The sequence below is a fragment of the Corvus hawaiiensis genome, chromosome 12, assembly GCF_020740725.1.
Source record: "Corvus hawaiiensis isolate bCorHaw1 chromosome 12, bCorHaw1.pri.cur, whole genome shotgun sequence".
NCBI lineage: Eukaryota > Metazoa > Chordata > Aves > Passeriformes > Corvidae > Corvus > Corvus hawaiiensis.
The window spans coordinates 19,791,293-19,810,916 of NC_063224.1; the positions used below are offsets into that span (position 1 = coordinate 19,791,293).

Below are 19,624 nucleotides of genomic sequence, written 5' to 3' on the forward strand. Positions count from 1 at the left end.
TTTATAACGCTCTCATAGCTCTTGTGCTCTTAGTTGCAGAAGTGTCAGTCTTTTTGCAGTATATACACGTTACTGATGGTTGTTATAATCAAGCAAGTATATGGAAAATTATGTGGGGAGAAAACCACATCAGGATTGTCAGGCTGGAACTACCCAATATTTTGGATTTTCATGTATCTAAAAGTGAGGAGAATGATGGGGCTACTTAGTACAGCAACAGCAGCTTTAACTCCACTCTTTTTGTTTGCACAGCCTGGTACAGACGGTCCTCTGTGAGAAATGCAGCAATGCTCTGTGTGCCGTGTACCACTGCAAGCATATTTATTCCACCTGTATGGTCCACACCTGGGGCTGTACTGCAGATAAATGTGATGTTCTTCATGCATGTGACAGAAGTACAACTCCCTAGTGAAGAGGGAGCCAGGAGCATTGCCCCTGCAGCAGGGCTGAGATGGGAACATGGTACCAGGATGCTCTGGCCCAGGAGTTACTTATCAAGCATAAGCTTTCAAACAGTAAGTGATTTTTATCATTTGATCCACACTGCTTACTAAAATGGGCTGTTTCCTTAGACTCTGCAGTATGTTTTTCCCATGAGTGCATACTCAACAAAGCACATGCTTTCATGACTTCTGTACCAATAGACCTAGTGCAGAAACCTGCTACCTGCTGGCAGAAGAAGCAGCACAGAACTGAGCCGCCTCAAAAGGGCAGATTTGTGGCTCAGAAGGACAGAGCTACAGAAGGACACTTGCTGTAAGTGTGAGCTACAGCTTCAGCTCTGCAGTTCCTGCTGTAAGGATACCTGCCCAAAATGCTTCCTTGCATGAGCACACAGGCAGGGCTTCCCAGTATGTCCTAGCCACTGTTAGATTAATGATAATGCTATCTAATGTTGTACGGTTAAAAAAGAAAACCAAAACAGGACACCCTTAAACCAGAGTACATTTTCTTTACATGTGCTCTGATGGACCTACCTTCCAAGCTGTCAAGGAGCTTCTCCTGCTTGCAGTGGCACACAGCACACAGAGCATTGCTCCCAGTTTCTCAGGAAGACAACCTTACAAAAGTCGGCAGTAACAGGAGAGAACAGCCTCGTACAGGCCCCAGGAACGACTGAATGAGCTCTGCACCAGTACAGTTGAGGGCAGCAGGTCACAAGATGCCCACTGCCACAAACAAACTTCATCCCTGGTGAGGCAGATGAAGCCTCAAGTTAAAGGTGGTCTCCATGTGCCCTGTGGGAGGAACCTCTCTTTGATCTTGGCAGGGATGTGTCCATGTGACATGGCTGAAGGCACAGTTTGTGTCTGTGTATGACAACTTTACCAGAGTCCATGGCTTGAATGGGACAGGGACTTGAGCTGCTGCTTTGATCCCGCTCAGAGCCAGGGCACATTTGCTGGGAAGTGCTCGCTGCTGGTGCCGAGGGCCCTGTGTGAGCGGGAGCAGCAAGGGGCTGCACCAGGACACGCAGCTGCAAGCGGTGCCTTCGACCGTCACACACCTGCGGGCTACAGGTGAAATGTAACTTGTTCCACAAGCACCACACGTGACAACAACTTGTTTAGGAGATGGGCAAAAAGTGTAATGAAAGATGTGAACACAGAAAAGAGCACTTGACTCCCAAGGGTGGTGGTGTTAGCTTACGTATGTCTACGTGGATGTGGACTGCCTCTGCCATGCCTAACATTTGTTTTTCAGGTCTTGTTCTGCACATTTACATGGTTTGTTGGATTTTTTTTTTTTCCTGCACACGCAAGAAAACAGATTGCCAATCAATTGCCCTCCACAGCTGGGGACATTTTTGAGTACACAGTTGCTTTTAATGTTTAATTAGGTCAGATAACAGAATAAAATGTTCTTGGCACAGCAGAGTGCCTAGAGCTCAAACCTGAGCCATATTTCTCTCCTCACAGGGTGCTCAGCACCCAGCAGTGTAAGGACACCTGTCAGATACCTGTTGTTAGGGCTTTGTCAGCATTTCTGCCATCAACACAAATGATTGTCAGGGAGATGCAGCTCAGTTGCCAAAAAAAAAAAAAAAGAAGAAGAACGGTAAGCCACGGTTTAGTATCGGGGGTCGTGGTTCAGTAGCTGTTTTGGGGGTTTGTTTTTCGACAGTCTTTCCCGTGAGCACACAGATGTAAATAGCAAGCGGCGCTGGGGTGTTCGTCACCGATCAACAGACGAAGCTCTTGCAGTTACACACACAGTAGCTGCTTTTTTACACTCCCGTCAACTCACAGATTGCTTTAGGCCACAATATGTTTATCATATGTCTCAGCGCTGCCTTTTTTTTTTTTTTTTTCCAAGACTTAATAAATAACTGGCAACAACCCTCAGCTGCCGTGCTACAAACACAAGCCTTTTCAGCGGAAACACCTGGCCAGCACTGGGATCTCCGCACAGGTGCGGGGCTACTCCCGACCCCCCACCCCGTAGCGATGCCGGCATTTGTGTGGGGAAGCCCCGGCCGGAGGTGGGGTAGAGTCTGCCCTTTTCCAACGCGGGACGAGGCCGCGGGTCCCGCCGGAGAGTTCCAGTGAGGGGCACGGGCGGCAGAGCCCCCCCGGGCCGGGACCCCGAGCGCTCCTGCCCGGGAGCTCCGTGCGCGGCTCCCCGGGGCTGCCCGAGCCCCGCGCGGGGACCCCCGGCGCGGTGACAGCCCCGCCGCCTCCGCGGCACCGCCCGCCGCCGGCCCCGGGCCGGGCTCGGCCGGCCCCAGCCGAGGAGGGAGCTGCCGACCCCGCCGCCGAGCAGCGCCGCGGCCGCCCTCTCCCTGACTGACTCGGGGAAAATCATTGTTTGGCTCCAGCATTAACTACATTCCAGCGGGACGCAGCGCCCAGTCTCCTTCCTCGCATTCCTGCCCCACACAAAGGAGTCCCTGCCTCGCCGCGCCCCGCGCTGCGCTCGCCGCGCCGCAAAGCCCCTCCGGCCCGGCCGCCGCCTTCGCCCCCCGCCCGGGGGTGCGGGCGGGCCGCGGCCCCGCCGCGGGGCGGCCACCGGGGGTGGCGGGGGCAGGGACCCGCCGAGCTCAAATTCCTCCGCGCAGCGCGCCATTGACTGGACCGAGCAACTTATTTAAGGCTGGAAAGTGACACAGGGGCGCCTCATCTGCGCCGGCCGCGCTCCGCCGGGCAGCCCGGCCGCACCGAGCCCAGCGCCGCGGCGCAGGATGCCGCCCGGGTGACCGCCCCTCGCCCGGCCGCCGCCTCGCAGCTCTCCGGACAAGGAGCCGTGTCCCGCCGCTGCTCCGCCAGGACCGCGGGAAGGGGCTTTCTTTTGGGGTGCTTTTTGTGCTGCTGGATTTGGGGATTTTTTTTTTTTTTTTTCCCCCTTTTTGGCTTTTTAATTTTTTTTTTTTTTCCACTCTTCTTCTTTCTCCCCTCCGGACTGCGTTTTCGCGGAGAGTTCATCGCCCTCCCCGCCCCGCGCCGCCGGGCTCCGGCCGAGCATGGAGAAGTACGAGGAGGACATGGCACTGAAGGCCACCAAGTTCATGGAGGACCTGTCCCTGTACGAGCCCTGCCCGGAGAGTCCGTACAGCCGGGGCGGCCGCCGGGACCTGGCGCTGCACCCCGACCTGGAGGAGACCAAGCGGGTCATCGCCGCCCACATGACGGCGGAGCAGCGGGGCCGGAAGATGAACGGCACCGCCGCGCCGCCGCCGCCTGCTGAAGGCTTCCCCGCCGCCGCCCCCTGCGGCAAAGCCGCCCCGCTCCGCGCCAACGGCCGCGCCGCCGCCGAGCCGCCCCCGGGCGCGGGGCCGCCGTGCTGCGAGGAGGGGCTGTGCACCCGCTCCGAGGTGGCGCTGCCCTGCTACAGCGGCTTCGCCGACAAGGGCAAGCGCTACTCGGCCGAGGGCTACCGCTACGCCGCGGGCAGTGCCTACGAGGGCGGCTACGTGGCCAAGGGCGGCGGGCGGGCGCCCGGCGGCCCGGACGGCAAGTTCGGCGCCGCCAGCCCGCGGGCCAGCCTGGCCGCCGCCTCGCCGGGCCCCGCCGCCGAGCACGGCAAGTTCTCCAGCCCGCGCTCCAGCTTGGGCGGCGCGGTCGCGCTGCCCTACGAGAAGTTCTCCAGCCCCCGCTCCAGCCTGGTGGTGCCTGGGCAGGACAAGTACGGCAGCCCCCGCGCTAGCCTGGTGCAGTACGACGGAGCCGCCCTCAGCCCCCGCTCCAGCTACGCCAGCACGGCCAGCGACACCAGCAAACACTCCAGCCCCCGCGCCAGCCTCACCGGCTACGACGGCGGCGGCAGCAAGCCCAGCAGCAACCGCACCAGCGGCATCAGCATGGGCTACGACCAGCGCCACGCCAGCCCCCGCTCCAGCACCGCCAGCCAGTACTCCTGCACCGCCAGCCCCCGCTCCAGCTACTCGGACTCCAGGTACGGCCCGCCGGGCAGCGCCGAGCCCGAGGGGGCGGGCGGCGCCGGGCTCGCCCTCGCTAGCCCCCGCTCCAGCCTCTGCGGCCCCGAGGGCCGCGGCTCGGCCGGCCCCGCCGTGGTCAGCCCCCGCTCCAGCATCTCCAGTCAGAGCTCGCGGAGCTCCCGCGGCTCCATGAGCGCCTACCCCGAGCTGCAGCTGCCGTCGCCCCGCTCGTCCCTGCTGGGGCCCGGCCTGCAGGAGGACGGCGCCGTGCCCGAGCTGGGGGACGTGTACCACCGGATCCATGCCCAGTCCCCGCCGCGGCACGAGCAGCAGCACCCGGCCGGCGCCCCCGAGCCGCCGCCCCCCTACGCCTACAGCCCGACCAAAGGCTCTGCTTCGGCTCCAAAATTCAAGCTCCCCTACCAAGTGACGCCGTGCCGGGAGAGCGGCCCCAGCCAGGCGGAGAGGCGGCTGGAGGCGCTGACGCTGGAGCTGGAGAAGGAGCTGGAGATGCACATGAAGAAGGAGTACTTCGGTGAGTGGGGCGGGGGGAGCGGGCGGCTGGAGGGCGGCGGTGTGCGGGGCCTTCCGAGCCGGGCGGCTTCGGCCGTAGAGAAGGCGGGTGTGCGATGCCCGGGGCTGCTCTGGACCAGCTGCCTGCTGAAGTTTCGCATGGCCGCAGACACTGTCTGGTGTCCGAAGCGCTTGCACCATAGTTCGCTCCCGGTATGTGAAGTCTCTCCCGTCTCTTCCTAATGCAGTTTGCCGGGGTTCGTGATTCTTCCCTTTCCACGTGCGGATGGGAGACTTGTCTGAAGTGTGACAAGAGCTGTTTGTGCAGTCGGGGCTTACAGGGACTCTCGTTTGTTTCCCTTCCTCACGGGCCGCTGAAGCTTCCCTGTTAACCTCCAGCATCTCAGAAGCTGTGGTGTTTGTGATCGTGCTCAGTCTGTGGTAACTTGTAGATGATGAGTAAGAACTGCTCCACCAGCCATAGTGCCTCGTTCAATGAAATCTTTGTGTTGGTTCAGAGTACCTGTGGGAGCCCAGCATTGTTCCTGCCCCGCGAGGCCTCGCAGGGTCTGCTCCACACGCGGGGACATCCCTGGGACTAGGGCAGAGTTTGGAGGAGAGGAGGGCCGTCGGTTCTTGCTGAGGTTAAATCAGCCTGTTGGTCATCTCCTGAATTTTTGTTGCTTCTTTATGGAAGAAAAGTAATTTCTTGAAATACGGATGAGTGCACGTGTTTTATAGCCACACTAGTTAGGATTAGGCCTCCCCTGTCTTTCTTACTTTGTATTGGATGGCAAAGGTTAAAAACACCTGTGAAAAGTTGATCCTGGAGCGTGCAAATACTGCCCTGGCTCTCCTGCGCTGGGGACTGCAGATGAGCCGGCAGCTGCCGGACCTGGGCAGCCCTCGGGAGCAGCTCGCTCGTTCCCTGCTGGAGCGAGGGCTCCCGTGCGGGGATGTCAGAGCTCCCGCAGGGGAGGGAGGATGAGGCCTAGGAAGGTGAGGGGGTGTGGATGAGCCAGCCCTATCCGAGGCCTTTGAGGGAATGGTTATCTCCGTGCTTTGTGTGCTGCCGGGCGTGGGGAGAGGCTGCCTGGCCGCGTGCCTTCCCGAGGATGGAGACGTGTGCTACCTTGGTCGCGAAGCTCCGCGTGCTTGTGGCGCAGCACTGGTGTGCTCTGCAGGGAAGGAAGGAGTTGCAGGGCTCCCTTCATTTGTCTGGGAGAGAGACCCGGGCCGATCAGTGGAGTGATCACCCTAAGTGAGCAGTAACCTCTCTACCAGGAAAACCTTCCTGTAAACTGCAGTGGCAGAGTTTCTCCAAGCTTTTGTGCCCAGACAAAGGAGGCTGAATGCAGTGCTTACTGCCTTCCTTCATCTGTCTAGGGCTGGTAAGAAAGCTGATGGATCACCTACTGCATCTTTTGCGGTGTTGGCACCTGGATGCTCCTCAGCAGCTGAGGGGATCCCGCTGAGGACAGTTGTGGCTCCCTTCTGAGGGTCTGCAGAAGCTGGATGGGGTTTGTAACACATGAACTGCGGGAAATGCTACCTTCGAAATTTCCACGTTATACACTGAGAGACTGAGGAAAATCATGTAAAAGTAAGAAACAGGTTATCTGTCCTGAGCCTCTGGGAGGTGTTTCCAGTGGCCTGGGAAAGCTGGGTGTGCGATCAGGGCCTCTGGGAGCAAATGTGGGGAATCTGTGTTGAGGATAGATTTTCTTATTTATTGGAGTTTGGCTGTTGCAAGTGTCCCTGCTTGCATGTGTGTTCCTTAGCAATGTGCTGCAGCAGGCCCCAAAGCTCGGGAGATGCACCCAGGGCAGGATGAGCAGTGAGCCTGTGCCTGCAGAGCCTGTGGGCTGCTCTGGAGGCTCCTATGGCAGCACGAAGGACCACTGCTGTGACTTCCATCCTGGAAGCAGATAAAACCCAGAAAACTGGGGTGCTTTGAAAGAGAAAGTTGATTCCTGTGAGTTGTTGAGGTTTTGATAAATCCTGGTGGATTTGATCCCACATTTTGGTTCAGATGATCTATGTAGGTGAACGCTGAGTTTTGGCTGAGCCATTGCACGAGAGGCTGGTGGGGCTGACCACAAGCTGTTGGGTCAGTGTCAATGAGACTGAGAACAGAATAGGGGAAGTCTGTTTTTAGTTTGACTTACCTGAGAGTGTCTTAAACAAGTTAATAAAAGGAAGCAAGGAAAATTCCTTGATTTTCATTGTAGTTTGTACATGCTGCAGCTGTGAAGTCTCTGCTTAGCACTGGTGTCTGGCACACTCCAGAGGCAGCGGTGGGTGTCCTGTGATGCCTGTGGAGAGCAGAAGTGTTGAGCCAATAGGTCCAGCAAGATAGAGGGAACAGAGGAGATGGTTTACTGCTTCTTAATTAGGTGGGTTCAATTGTCTAGTGAGTGAATGCTGATATGAGGACACCAGGTATTCACTGTGCTCTGTGTCCTGCCATCATGTTGTTGTTGTCTGGCCCCCACACCCCCAGTAAAATTAAAAATTGAGCAGTGTGCTCTCTTGAAACTGAGGTCAAGGGACCAGCCAGCTCTGCTTGGAGGAGAAGCAGCTCTACTGTGCCTTCATCCTGGTTGTGGGTCAGTTTGTGTACGTTCCCCTAAGGGTGCTGGTGCTGGCAGGCCCTGGCTGCTTTCCCACACCTCTCTGCTCTACTTCAGGAGGGACCCGTAGTCTGGGACAGATAAATACCAGATGGAGGAGAAGTGCAGGGTCTGAGCTCCAGAGAGGGCTGAGCAGGGTGCAAGCCCTCAGGTCTGGTGGAGTCACAGCTGTCTGCCCGTGCTTGTCTGCAGGGCCCGAGCAGTGCTGTGCTGGGAGCTTTGCTTTACTGCTTCACCTTCTCCATCCTTGTCTTTCTTCTCCCAGGCTTCAGTGCATCTGTAGAGAGAAGGAAGATGCCCTCCTACACTTGGTTTAATCTGAGTAAAGATGCCAGTGCTGCCAAAGGAAGGTTCTGCATCTGCACAGGTGAGGGGTGGCCCCCTTCCACTCCCAAGTGCTCCCACCAACACCTTGCAGCCACCTGCACTCACTGATTTGACAAAAACAAAGCCTGCAGAGAAAGAGGGAGAAGAGGAAGAGGGAGGGTTGTTTGGGGCTGGATTGGTAAGCTGCTCCAATTCATCCTTGTCAAAGAGATGGCTGGAGCTGACCCAAGGCAGAGGGTGCAGACAGAGGGCTCCAGGAAGCTGAGACCCTTCCTTTGGCAGCAGCTGAATTGGGTAAAGCTGTGAGACTGTTCCCTTGTAGCTGCTTCCTGTGCATTCCCTGCCCAAACCTCTTCCTCCTCAGCCCTGTGAGACCTCGTGTCTGTTCCCTGTCAAGGTACTCATGGTTCAGTAAACGTGCTTGGTTTAGTGGCAGATGCTGAGAAGTGAGGTAATAAAAATTACTTTCACTCATTTTCATAACTCTTTTGAGCTGAACGTTGATATAAGGTGAGGTGAAAGTTGTTTCAGGAATGTTTTTTAAATTGAGTGTTCATCCTGAGTTGCCAACAAGACATTCGTGGGTGTTGGAAAGTCATAAGCTCAGGGGCTGTCTTAAATTCTGTTTTCTCTGCAGAATACTTCAGTCTGATGTCTAGGTGTTGGAAAAAAGTATAAGGCAAAAGTTGGGCTTTGGCACACCCATGCAAGTCATGCATCCTCGGGGACTGACTGTAAACCTATGGCTTGTCATCTGCCAGGCAGGGAAATGTCTGTGTTGAACATAATGCTGTTATTTTTGAAGCAGATTTCTCTGCTGGTGTGCTCTCAGCAGTGGCAGGAGGGTGCATGGAGGGGTGCAGGCAGCAGTCACACGCTGCTGGCAGCCCCTGCTGTGCTGCAGCCATCCCCCAACAAGGGTTCTGCTCATCCTGGTCAGGGTGGTGGGATCCAGCACAAGAGGTGACTTAATTGTCTCACTGTCCTCAGCTAAAGATGCAAGAGGCATCTGGTCCTGGGGAGGTGGGGAGTGCAGATTCCTGCCTGTGCAGAGTCTGGAGAGACAAGCAAGTCTGCACTTCTGCCCTTGTCCTTTAGCTCCCTTTGTGCAGGGAGTGCCCTTTGTGAAGGTGCTTTCCCCATCTCTGCACATCCAGAGCCTTCCCCACCCCTTGCTCCTGCCTCATCCCCACCTCTCTCACAGCTGAGATGCAGAACACACACCATGTGTGGTGCTCCTCAGTGAGAACAAGTGATCCTGTCAGAGCTGTCACCTTCCCTGTCTTCCGTGGGCCTCTTCATCGGGCCATGAGTGAGGTTTCCCAAGGGAGGCAGGGATGTCTCAGATTGAGACACAAAGTCTGGTTTCTGTTAATAGCTCCAGTCCTCTAGCACAGCCTGTGCCTACCCTGGCAAGTAGCCTTGACTTCTGAGAGCTCCTGTCTTTCCAGAAAGCCACCCAGCAGTACCAGCACGTGTTTTTTGGAGCACCACCAAGAAATGCTGCTGATAATGCAGTGTTGAAAAGCCTTTGGCCTGGTAGGTGAGGGAAGACCAGGTGAAGAGAAGTAGATCTCTAGACCCATGCAGGCCCTCTCTGCCCTTTATGTGCATAGTCATCCGTGTAAATCTGGATTTGAGCCCTACAATATGCTTGTGAATTCAGAGTTGTATGTTTGTGCTTGTTCTAGGTGTGCAGGTTGATGCGATGGAAGGGTGTTTATGCAAGTGAGATCAAAATAAGATAGGTAATAGTGGTGAGTCTCTAGAAGCTTTATTGCTTAGAGATGAAATTTGAAAATTTGAATGAAATTTAGATGAACTTGCAGTTGGTGACCAGAGCACTTGAGAGATTTGCTGTGGAGTTGTTTTCAGTCTTAGGAGTTCCTGAAGGTTTCTTTGTAAAATATTAGGTCTTTCCTGTTTGCATCGAAGTAGAGGTAACGATTAATACATCATATTGTTTGGGGGGGTAAGCAAAGATTTATTTTCTGGTAATTACTTTCTATTTCCCTTCAGCTCGGCTTAGAAATCAATTGGGTGCTGGTAAGCAGCTGAGATCCTCCAGCATTTGCAGTTGAGGCTGTCCTGTGAAAAATTTGCCTTCAGTAGGCAAACATCTAAATAGAAATAAATTCACGTGGTGGGGTCTCCTGAAGTGTTCAAACAGGCCGTGCACCTCAGAGTTCTGGTTTTCTCTAACTTCCCTTTTATAGCTGGAAAATATCTTGCTGAAACTGGTTTGTGAGTGGTCAGACTTTTCTCGCCAAGAAGCAAGAAAGCCCTCAAAAAGGGGTTGGGGCAAGGGAGGTGTGTGTTCAGGAGGAGCTGCAGTGGGAGATGCTGGGGTATGTGTGAAGTAGCAGCATCCTTGTGGCTCACGGCTACCAGGAGCCTGTCCCCTGGATGAGGCAAGAAAATCATGGTAAATAGGGATACAGTTGGTAGCTGGAGCATCATCCAAAGGGAGGAAGGAATAGAAAGGCGGGGGGGAGAGAAAGTAGAAGGAATTAACATGAAAAAAGCACGAGGTAACACAAGTCCTCAGAGCTGGGAAAAAGGAGCCTTGTCTGTGCTATGAGGGATGCTCTTGGGATGGCTTCTTGCAGTCCCTGCTAGCCATGCACATCCTTATGACTCTCCTTGAAGGTGGGAATTGATATAATAACAGCAGGGGAGAGCTGTGGAAAATGTGTATTTTTTTTTATTGAGTAGTAGATGCATGTAACACGTACAATTAACACGACATGGGAATTTGGATGACTCTGGCTTGGACAGAAGCCTGTGTTATGAGTGGGGTCAAATCTTTTCTTACCTTCAGTTGCAGGAAGCTTGACTGTGGATGGGACATTGTTTGGAAGCAAACTTTTTTTTTTCCTCTGTATTGTGTATGCTTGTAGTCAGTTGTAAAAGCACTGCCTGTAAAAGGGAAAGAAGAAAACCATTCTTCCAAAGAACTGCCAGGTGTTTGATTAGAGGTACCAAGGTGAGGTTTCCAGTACAGAGGTTTGGGTCTGCAGTCCAAGAGCTGGTGTGGGCATGCGCCCTGCTGTGCTGCTGCCTGCTTGGTGACCCTCCTCTGCTGCCCCACGGTCTGGGAGGAGTTCCTGTGTGTACCCAGCGAGGCTGCACCCGAGCTTCTGAGCCAGGCTGTGCAGCAGTGTGCCAGGGGGCAGGAAGTTTTGCAGGGGCTGTGGGGAGCCTGTGTTGCAGTTTGGTTTGGAGTAGGAATGAGAAACACTGAGCAATTAATTGCTTCTGCTCAGCTTTTAGGGCTGCCACAAGCTCCAGGCCAAGGCCGTGTTGCTTTTCTCAAGTATAAAGGCCTCAGAATCCCAGAAGTACCACCAGGCTTTTAAACATACCCTTCCCCCTTTGCCTATTCCCTCACCCAAAAAAAAACCCCAACCCAGTCAGCTCTGCTCTCTCAGGTGGGTCAGGGAGACATCCTGAGCAAGACTGAAAGGCAGAAATGGTTCTGTAGCAGAGTCAAACTTGTATTGGCAGTTGTTTCCCTCACCTCCATGCTGGATCTTCCACAAAGATTTTTGTGTGTGAATGTCCTGTTTGAGGTCCAGTCATTCACTGGAGATTCATACATGGTGGTGTGTGAAGTGCGAGTAAATCCCAGTTTAATGACTTTAATGGGTTCAGTGGACACTGAAGTTTGCAGAACAGAAATGTGGCCCTGCTGTGAACTGTCAAAGTAGCTGTTGTTATAATGTGATTGAAGTTGATTTTTTCCAGTGGAAAACATCCCTGAAGTTGTATCACTTTTACATCTAAAGTGTGTCAATGGTACAAGTTTGTGTGCCACCACTGATGGCTTCATGGCAGCAGGTCTAGGCTGAAATCCATAATATCCACAGTTAATAAATTAGGATGTAAATGTCTCTTAAGATGTGTGGATATTGGATGCTTAGAAAACACTCTCAAAGGAAGAGAATTTGCCTAAGTGATTATTTTTAAAAAACGCTCAAGTAATTATTTAAAAAAAGTCCCAAACTTGGCAAAGTAATTGTCAGGTGTATAGTAGGGTTGTTCAGCAATGGAAAGAAAATAAGCTAACAAAGCCAAATAGCTTTACTAAAGTCAGAACATTTATGCATACATTTAATAAGCTCTGGGCTTGGCCTTCTACCTACATCATATGTCCCAAATATCTCAGGACAGCACTTCACAGCACGTTGGCAGATTCTGGTAGGTTGTGTCCAAAATAATTTCATATTCTGTGGCTGGAGAAACTGAGTGTCTTAGAGTATGATGTGCTGGTTGATTTTTATGCCCATCCTGGACAAAGTGCCTCCTCTGTGACAGGGATGGGATGTGTGATATAAAGCAGAACTGAAGCAGCCAGAAGGGTGAGATGCAGGAATGTGCATGATGCCTGTAAGTTTTATTATGAGCTTAGGAAGGCTCTCTTTGGAGGGCTGTGTTCAGCTGCCTGAAAGGTTCAAGTCCCGACAGGACATCAGTACCTGGGGTTGTGATGTGGCATTGCTTGGAGCTGCTCCAGGGGTGTGACAGCTCCTGAGGCTGGCAGCAGGATTCCTGCTGGCTTATTAGCCTTCAGCGCTGAACAAAATTAGCAAATGTGCTAATGATCAACCAATAAATGTGGTGTTTGGCTGGATTTTTATGCAGTTTTTCACTGTGCCTGTGTGGGTGCTGTCTCTGGAAGCAGATTTTCTCCCTTTTTTTTTTTCCTACATTGCAGCAGATAGTTCCTTTCTGTGGTATGTGTTAACGCTTCTTGTTAACCTCACTGGGTTGTTTTAGCTCCCTATCAGCACAGCCTTGCTCGTTACTGTGCTGAGATGGAGCATAAAAAAGTGGCCAAGCAAGTCATGTATCTCTTCCAGCTGGAGTATTTCACATTGTCTGAAACTTCGTTCCTTGTTTTTTGGAGCAGTTTTTACTAAAGCTCTAATTTGTGTTCCAGCAAACTTTTAAGAAAAGACCTATGACTCATTAAGGAAAAAAACCCCAGCACCCCAGAGCACAAACACTCATTTACTGCTCAGCTGAGAACTACTGTGCCTATAAAACATGGAAGGGCTTACACAGGGGGACTCAGCTGGGGGGTGAGGGTTTATTGCTAGTGACGCCTATTTCCAAATTTGAGGTGCTGGAAAAGTTTTTACTGACAGGTTTTGCATGAAAACCTGTAGGCAGCTGGGTTTGAGCCTCTGTTCTGTGTCGCTGGGGTGGGGCACAGAGGCCACTGTCTGACCCTCCTGCTGCTGAGGGAAGGGGCACCAGTGGCAGCTCCTGGTAAAAAAACCATGTTGGGCTGGTGGGGTTGGTGCTGCCCACCAGGGCTGAGCTGCCCTGGGCTCCCTGATGGTGCCACACGTGCAGGTGGGCTCAGGGATGCCCTGGTGAGCTCTTAGGGGCTGAGCTACCCAGCAGAGAGTTCCTCTGGTGCCAGGGATGAGAAGTCAAACGACTTTGAGAGAGGGATGTGGTTGGGTTGGAATAGCAGCACAAATACTTAATCATCTCCCCCAAATCCAGCCTTAATTGTAAAGTCATTAATTGCAGGTAGCAGCAGTGAAATGCATCTGATGTCCTGTGAGGGTTAAATGTGTGTGTTTGGGCATGTTGGGAGAAGTGCAGGGAAAGCAGTGTGCAAGTGTAAAGAATGTTAATATCATAGGTTGTCATGAAATAGGGAGTAGATCAAATGGACAACCAGGAGCCATTTAATAGGTTACAAAAGGTTGTGTCTCATATGTAACATTGCTCTTCTAAGAATTTGGCTGAACAAGGCTTGTTTCAATTCAGAATGTATTTATAGTTTTTTTGAAAAATAGATGGCTATTGTGGAAGAGCTGCTAGGGACTTCCATTGTTTCCCAGCCATCCAAACATTTATTTAATTGCTGAACTGTTTCACTTCTGACACCTCAGAACTCCTGGAAAGAGAAAACAAGATGTTTTCTTACTTTAATGTGGTTGCTTGAAAAAATTAGAAAATTTCAAAGTTAAAATAAAGAGAAACAAAAAGCCATTCCTAAATGCAGTTTGACAGTTGTGCATGTTTAGATGCTTCAGCTGGCTTGGATCATATTTCCTGTGGTCGGTGGAGAGCCTGTGGCCTCTCCCAGGCATGGGAAATCCCCTTTTGTTCTGGTGGTCACGGTCCCCTGTGCTGCAGCTCATCCCCAGGCGTGCAGGGAACAGGGATGCAGGGGTGAAGCTCCCGGGGTGGCAGCTGGGTGGTCCTGCTGCGCTTTCTCAGCCTCCCTCTGTGCTGGCACTGCCACCCGGGGGTTTTGGGGAGCATCAGGTAAGGCCAGTCCTGAGTGTGGTCTGTGGTTGGGTCAGCTGTTGGTGAAACTCAATTCATGGATGTCCCAAATTTAAGTGTGAGTAATTTGAGGCTCCTTTTTTTGTGCCTCTCTGGCAAGGGCCAAGCTGCTGCATGTGCACGTGTTGGTTGGAAACCTTTGGTGGGAAGGGATTTCTAACTGAGTGGGAGAAGTGAGATAGTGAATGTAATAAATCAAACATGGACTTGGCTGAAATGAGAGAACCAAGGGCTCTGCTGCTGTGGCTTGGTTCTGTTTTCTTGGCCTTGTGGATATGACATTGCCTTCAGGAGCATTAGAGCAGGATCTTGGTTTTCTGTCTTTTGCTGGTGTGAAATTCCTAATAAATCCATTTATTTGGGTCAAATACTGAATGACTGGAAAATAATCACTGGTGGAGTGGTTCTGAGCAAGGGGATAGTGAATCAACTTTGTCACTTACCTGTGGTTTCTCCTGCTCACAAGTGTGTTAACCTGGCCACGTGCTGCTCTCTGCTGCCCTGCCTGTTCTTGTCATTGACACGAAATGCAGCAGGATCAGACCTCTTGTCTGTGAATGTCTCACCTGTCGCTGTTTCCATCTCTCCATAACTATGCTGGTTAAAAGGGAATGTTGATTTTTGGTTTTGTTTAAAGGAAAAGGAGAGAAGAGGCAAAAGATACTGGAGTGCAACATCAGCTAAGACAAAACAACTGTATAGTAGGCAATGGAAAGAGCTGGAATTGGTAAAATCTTGGATTCTCCATGTTTTTCTGTGTTGTGGCAGTTGCTCTTAACCTTGAGCTCCCAGGTGTAGGTGCATTCTCAGGTGTAGGTGGGGAAAACAGGCAATTCCTCAGGGAACAAGGCAGAAGTTTTGATGAATGGTAATAACTGTTGCAGCTCTGTTTTTTTGGTTTTTGCCAGGCAGTTACGTGAAAATTCTCTGCAGTTGGTGGGTTGCCCGTTTTTAATCAAAGCCATGTTTTTCAGATCTAAACACTCAATAGAAAACAGACCTGCACACCAATCAAGCATGTTAGAGTCCAGAGTCTGAGCTGGTTTCAGAAATAAGCATGTAAGTTTTTGAAGTGTAGGTCAGTAGCTGGTTGTCTTGGAAAGTCTCTTGGCTTGTCGTACCTGTTCCTGGCTAGAGCAGGGCTGGGCCTCTGCAGTGCAGCCCTGCAAAGCTGCAGTGGTGCAGAGCAAGTGATGCACTTGCTCTGTTGGAACCCCATGACTTGGGTGCAGACCTTAGTGCCTCAGCTCAGGGGGGTGAAAGCCCTCAAGATATCTCAAAATAAAATTCATGCAAGGTATTTACTAGTGCAGTTTTGTTTAGAAGGTGGAACGCATCTGATAAACCCAGCAGTGCCTCATGAATGACAGTCCTGTTTAGGTCGTGGGGCCATGATTGACTTGTTTCTGACAGCTGGGAGTCATCTCTGGTTGTTTTTATTACACCACAGAGATCAGGGAGTAAGTAAATTCACACCAGTGTTTTTCCCTGGCCATGTTTCTCTGCTTGGCCTGTCCAGCAGCTGCTGCACCTCCCAGGCCATGCCCACCATGGAATGGGCAGGTGTGTCACTGCTTTGTGCTGGGGCTGTAAAAGCCACGTGCTGTTTGCCTGGGAGCGTGGTATCCTGACAGAGAAACACTAATTTCCTGTAAATTGTGATACAAGTAACCATGAACAGGGGGAGTCAGTGGTGTGGGAGAGGGCTGTGATGCTCTGTGTCCTGCTGTCCTCCTTCAGCTTGTGCAAAGTCGCTTCAGGGCACAGAGTTGCCAGTTGCTTTGCTTGCAGGACAGGGCTGGAAGATGAGTGTGATGGGATAGAGGCTGTGTCCAGATGTGAGCTGTGCATCCTCTGCTTTTCTTCTCCTTGTTATCTTCTGCCCAGAGCACGGGGCCTTAAAGGTATCAAGAGCTAAGCCTGGAGGGGATGTACAGCACGGTTACAGGCACAGACAGGGGTGATGCCCATGACCTGCAGGTGGTTCTAGGGATCACCCTGATGCTGCCTGAGGTGCTGGAGCTCTGAGGACTCTTGTCATTTTCTTCCTTTGGTTGCTTTTTTTTTTTTTTTTTTTTTTTTTTTCCCCCCCAGCAAAATAATAGGTCCAGCTTGTTCACGCTGTCCTGGTTTGACACTGGCCAAACACCAGGCACCCACAAGAGTCACTTGCTCACCCTCCCCTGCCACAGCTGGGTAGAGGAGAGAAAAAAATTAACTAAGGGCTCATGAGTTGAGATAAGGACTGGGAGAAAACACTCCAAGGGCAAAACAGGGTCAACTTAAAGTTGCAAAGTGAATTTATTACTAACAGAGTCAGAGGAGGATAATGAGAAGTAAAATAAGTCCTTGAAACACCTTTTCTTCCCCCAACCCCTCCCTCCTTCCCACCGACAGCGCAGGGGGACAGGGCATGGGGGTTTGGTCAGTTCATCACCCGAGTTCTTCCACTGCTCAGGGAGAGGAATCCTTCCCCTGCTGCACCGTGGGGTCCCTCCCACGGGAGACAATTCTCCGTGAACTTCTTCATCATGGCAGACAGTCCTCCCAAAACTGTGGGTCACTCTTCCACGGGGTGCAGTCCTCCAAGGCCAGGCTGCTCCAGCTGGGAAGCAAGGAGCTTCTTGTCTCTCCACCGGGTCTCTCACTGGACCACAGCCTCCTCCAGGCATCCACTCACTCTGGCGTGGGCACCTCCCCCATGGGCTGCGGGTGGATCTCTGCATCCCCCGTGGATCCCCAGGAGCTGCGGGTGGATCTCTGCATTCCCTGTGGATCCCCAGGGGCTGTGGGTGGATCTCTGCATCCCCCGGGGATCCCCAGGGGCTGCGGGTGGATCTCTGCATCCCCCGTGGATCCCCAGGAGCTGCGGGTGGATCTCTGCATCCCCCGTGGATCCCCAGGGGCTGTGGGTGGATCTCTGCATCCCCCGTGGATCCCCAGGGGCTGTGGGTGGATCTCTGCATCCCCTGTGGATCCCCAGGGGCTGCTTCACCATGGTTATCACCACGGCCTGCAGAGGAATCTTGGCTCTGGGGCCTGGAGTACCGCCCTCCCCCTCCTTCTTCACTGACCTTGGTGTCTCCGTGTTGTTTCCCTCACATGTTCTCACCTCCTCCTCTTCTCTAGCTGGAATTAATCATGCCCCTCTTTGTTCTGATTTTCTTCTGAAATCTGTTATCACAGAGGCATTACCAGCCTCTCTCAGTGGCCCAGCCTTGGCCAGTGCCATATCCATCTTCAGAGCCATTGGGGATTGGCTCTGCTGGACAAGGTGGAAGCTTCCAGCAGTTTCTCCGAGAAGCCACCTCTGTGGCACCCCTGCTACCAAAAACCAGCCCGTGCAAAACCAACACACGTACTTAAAGTCTTTTTATGAAATTTTGGCAGTCATCAGGTGCTGGTCTCAGATGCTGTTTTACAAACAATTAGAAAAAAAGCTTGTTTTGCTTTGCCTGGGAAAAGAATCTCCCAGTCTTTCTGTGTGTTGGTTTGAGGGAGACGTTCCTGTGTGAGGGTGGTGATAGTGACGGCGCTGGGAGGTGTTGCCTGGTCGTGGAGAGTGGTGTAGGACTTCTGGCAGCCACACCAGCAACACCTGCAACTGGTCACTGCCCAGTTCAGAGAGAGGAAAGAAATCCACTGCAGGTTTGGGCCTGGGGCTTTGGATGCAGCACGGACAAGATTTGCCCCTTGCAGGAGTTTCTGGCAGAGTGGAGATGTGGCAATTCACTCACCAAATCCCACATTACCTGAGAGCCATGAGGCCATTCCACGTGGGGTAGAATGACTCTGGAGTGCCAGACCATGCCTCTTTAAAAAGCAAACCCAAAAAACCTCCCTGACCTATTAAGAAAATGTAAAAAGAGAAGGGATAGCTTGGGTTTGGCTGAAACAGCCTTGCATGCTGTGTAGGAGCAAACTGATGTTAAGCCTTTTGGGAAAAGGCTTTCTCAGCCCCTCTTTAACACCTGGGAGGAATCCAGGCCAGTGAAGAACCAGCCCAGAAAGCGGTGATTGAGGCTGCCCCAAAGAAAGCACTTTGAAGTTGTGCCAAGTGCAGACTTGCAAATCAGCTTCCTGGTGTGCCAAGTGTGTGAAGCTCTGCTTTTCCCTGCTTCCCACCTCCAGGGGCTTTGCCTGGCTTCCCCACAGGGGCGGCAGGAGGGACCAGGAGGGATGATAGGCAGGAGCAGGGAGCAGCTCAAACCCACGTGGCCACAGCAGTGGCCTGGCTCTGGCTGGACACCACATCTTGCTTGGTCTGTCTGATTTACTTCTGCAGCTTGTGAAAGGGGAAAAAACAAGCCCACAAAACACCCATGCTCCTGAGCTGAAGGACGAATCCTGGACTCCTTTGTGGCAGAACTTCTTTGGAGTTCCTGGGTGTTTCACTTGGTTGGCCTGGCAGAATTGGGAGCTCCGGTGTTAGGTTATTGTAAGGTCAGAGAAATAGCTCATTTCAGGGTTGAGGGGAAGGACTTTTCTGACAAAGTACCCTTGAATAATGAGCATTGACTTGGAGCTGTTCTGTTCCCAGCTGGGTCAGTGCCTGCATGGGGAGTTTCTAGCCCTGCCCCAGGTGTCACTGCCTCCAACTCTCAGCCCACATCCTTGGTTAAGGGTGATGTGCACTGGCTGATCCCAATGGTCAGAGTTCCTCTCTTCTCCTTTGAATGGGGTTGTGCCTGCTCTGACTCCTGTTCCCTCTCAACACTCAAGTGCAAGGTTTGTGTGGGCTTGTTCAGAGGCCATGGCTTCTTCAAGGACTTGGCTGCTCTGGTCCTCAAGGTTGCTGCGAATTTTGCTGTGATACTTAAAAACAGAGAGGAAGAGATGTGCAGTGTGTGTGTGGGAACATCTCTTCAGAGGGCCAGTCACTCTGGGAGTGCCCACTGCGACTGGGTGGCTCACCAGTGAGTGCATTTGGGGAGCTCTCGCTTAGTGTTCACATGCCATGTGGAAAAGGCAAGAGAGAACTTTGACAAAAAAAAAAAATAGAAGGAGGGAGGCTGCTGAGAGTTCTGGCAGATATATGGTAATATTTGCTTAAGTTTCTGAGAAATACATTATTTCACCTCTATTATGAAGCTTATGCCTGTGTATTTGCATCCCCCTAAGTGTTTTCTGGGCTTTTGCTATTTCAAGGCAATGTTTGCTGGTCCAGAACTGCCAGCACCAGGGGTGAGCTGAAAGTGTGTTACAAAGTACAAACTCACTTTGTTTTTAATTTGAGCCATTTTCATTTTGACCAGGGAACCAAATTATAGGGGCACTGTGGGGGACTGTTAGGTCACAACTTCAGTTTTGCTTGTACACGTTGTAAATTTGATTGGGAATGCAACCAAAATGCAGTGAGATGAATGAGCATGTGCCCTACTCAAGGGACAAGAGCTGCACACCCGGGTGGCAACGATGTGTAAAAAATCTCCCTAAAGAGTGGACGTTAATTCCTGGTTTGAAG

General features: G+C 52.2%; 1 protein-coding gene across 2 annotated transcripts in view; it reads left to right on the plus strand.

Moving 5' to 3' along the window:
* Positions 1–3,045: 3,045 nt before the first annotated feature.
* Positions 3,046–19,624, plus strand: part of LOC125332100 (WT1 interacting protein) — an 84,567-nt gene continuing 67,988 nt past the window's right edge. The window contains exon 1 of one of the 2 annotated variants that reach the window (XM_048316719.1): positions 3,046–4,910. In XM_048316719.1, the coding sequence (XP_048172676.1) occupies positions 3,461–4,910 (1,450 nt within the window). In that variant the 5' untranslated portion in view covers positions 3,046–3,460. Of the gene's footprint in view, positions 4,911–4,961; positions 5,102–19,624 lie in introns of those variants that run through there. The other variant, XM_048316721.1, reaches the window with a different exon arrangement.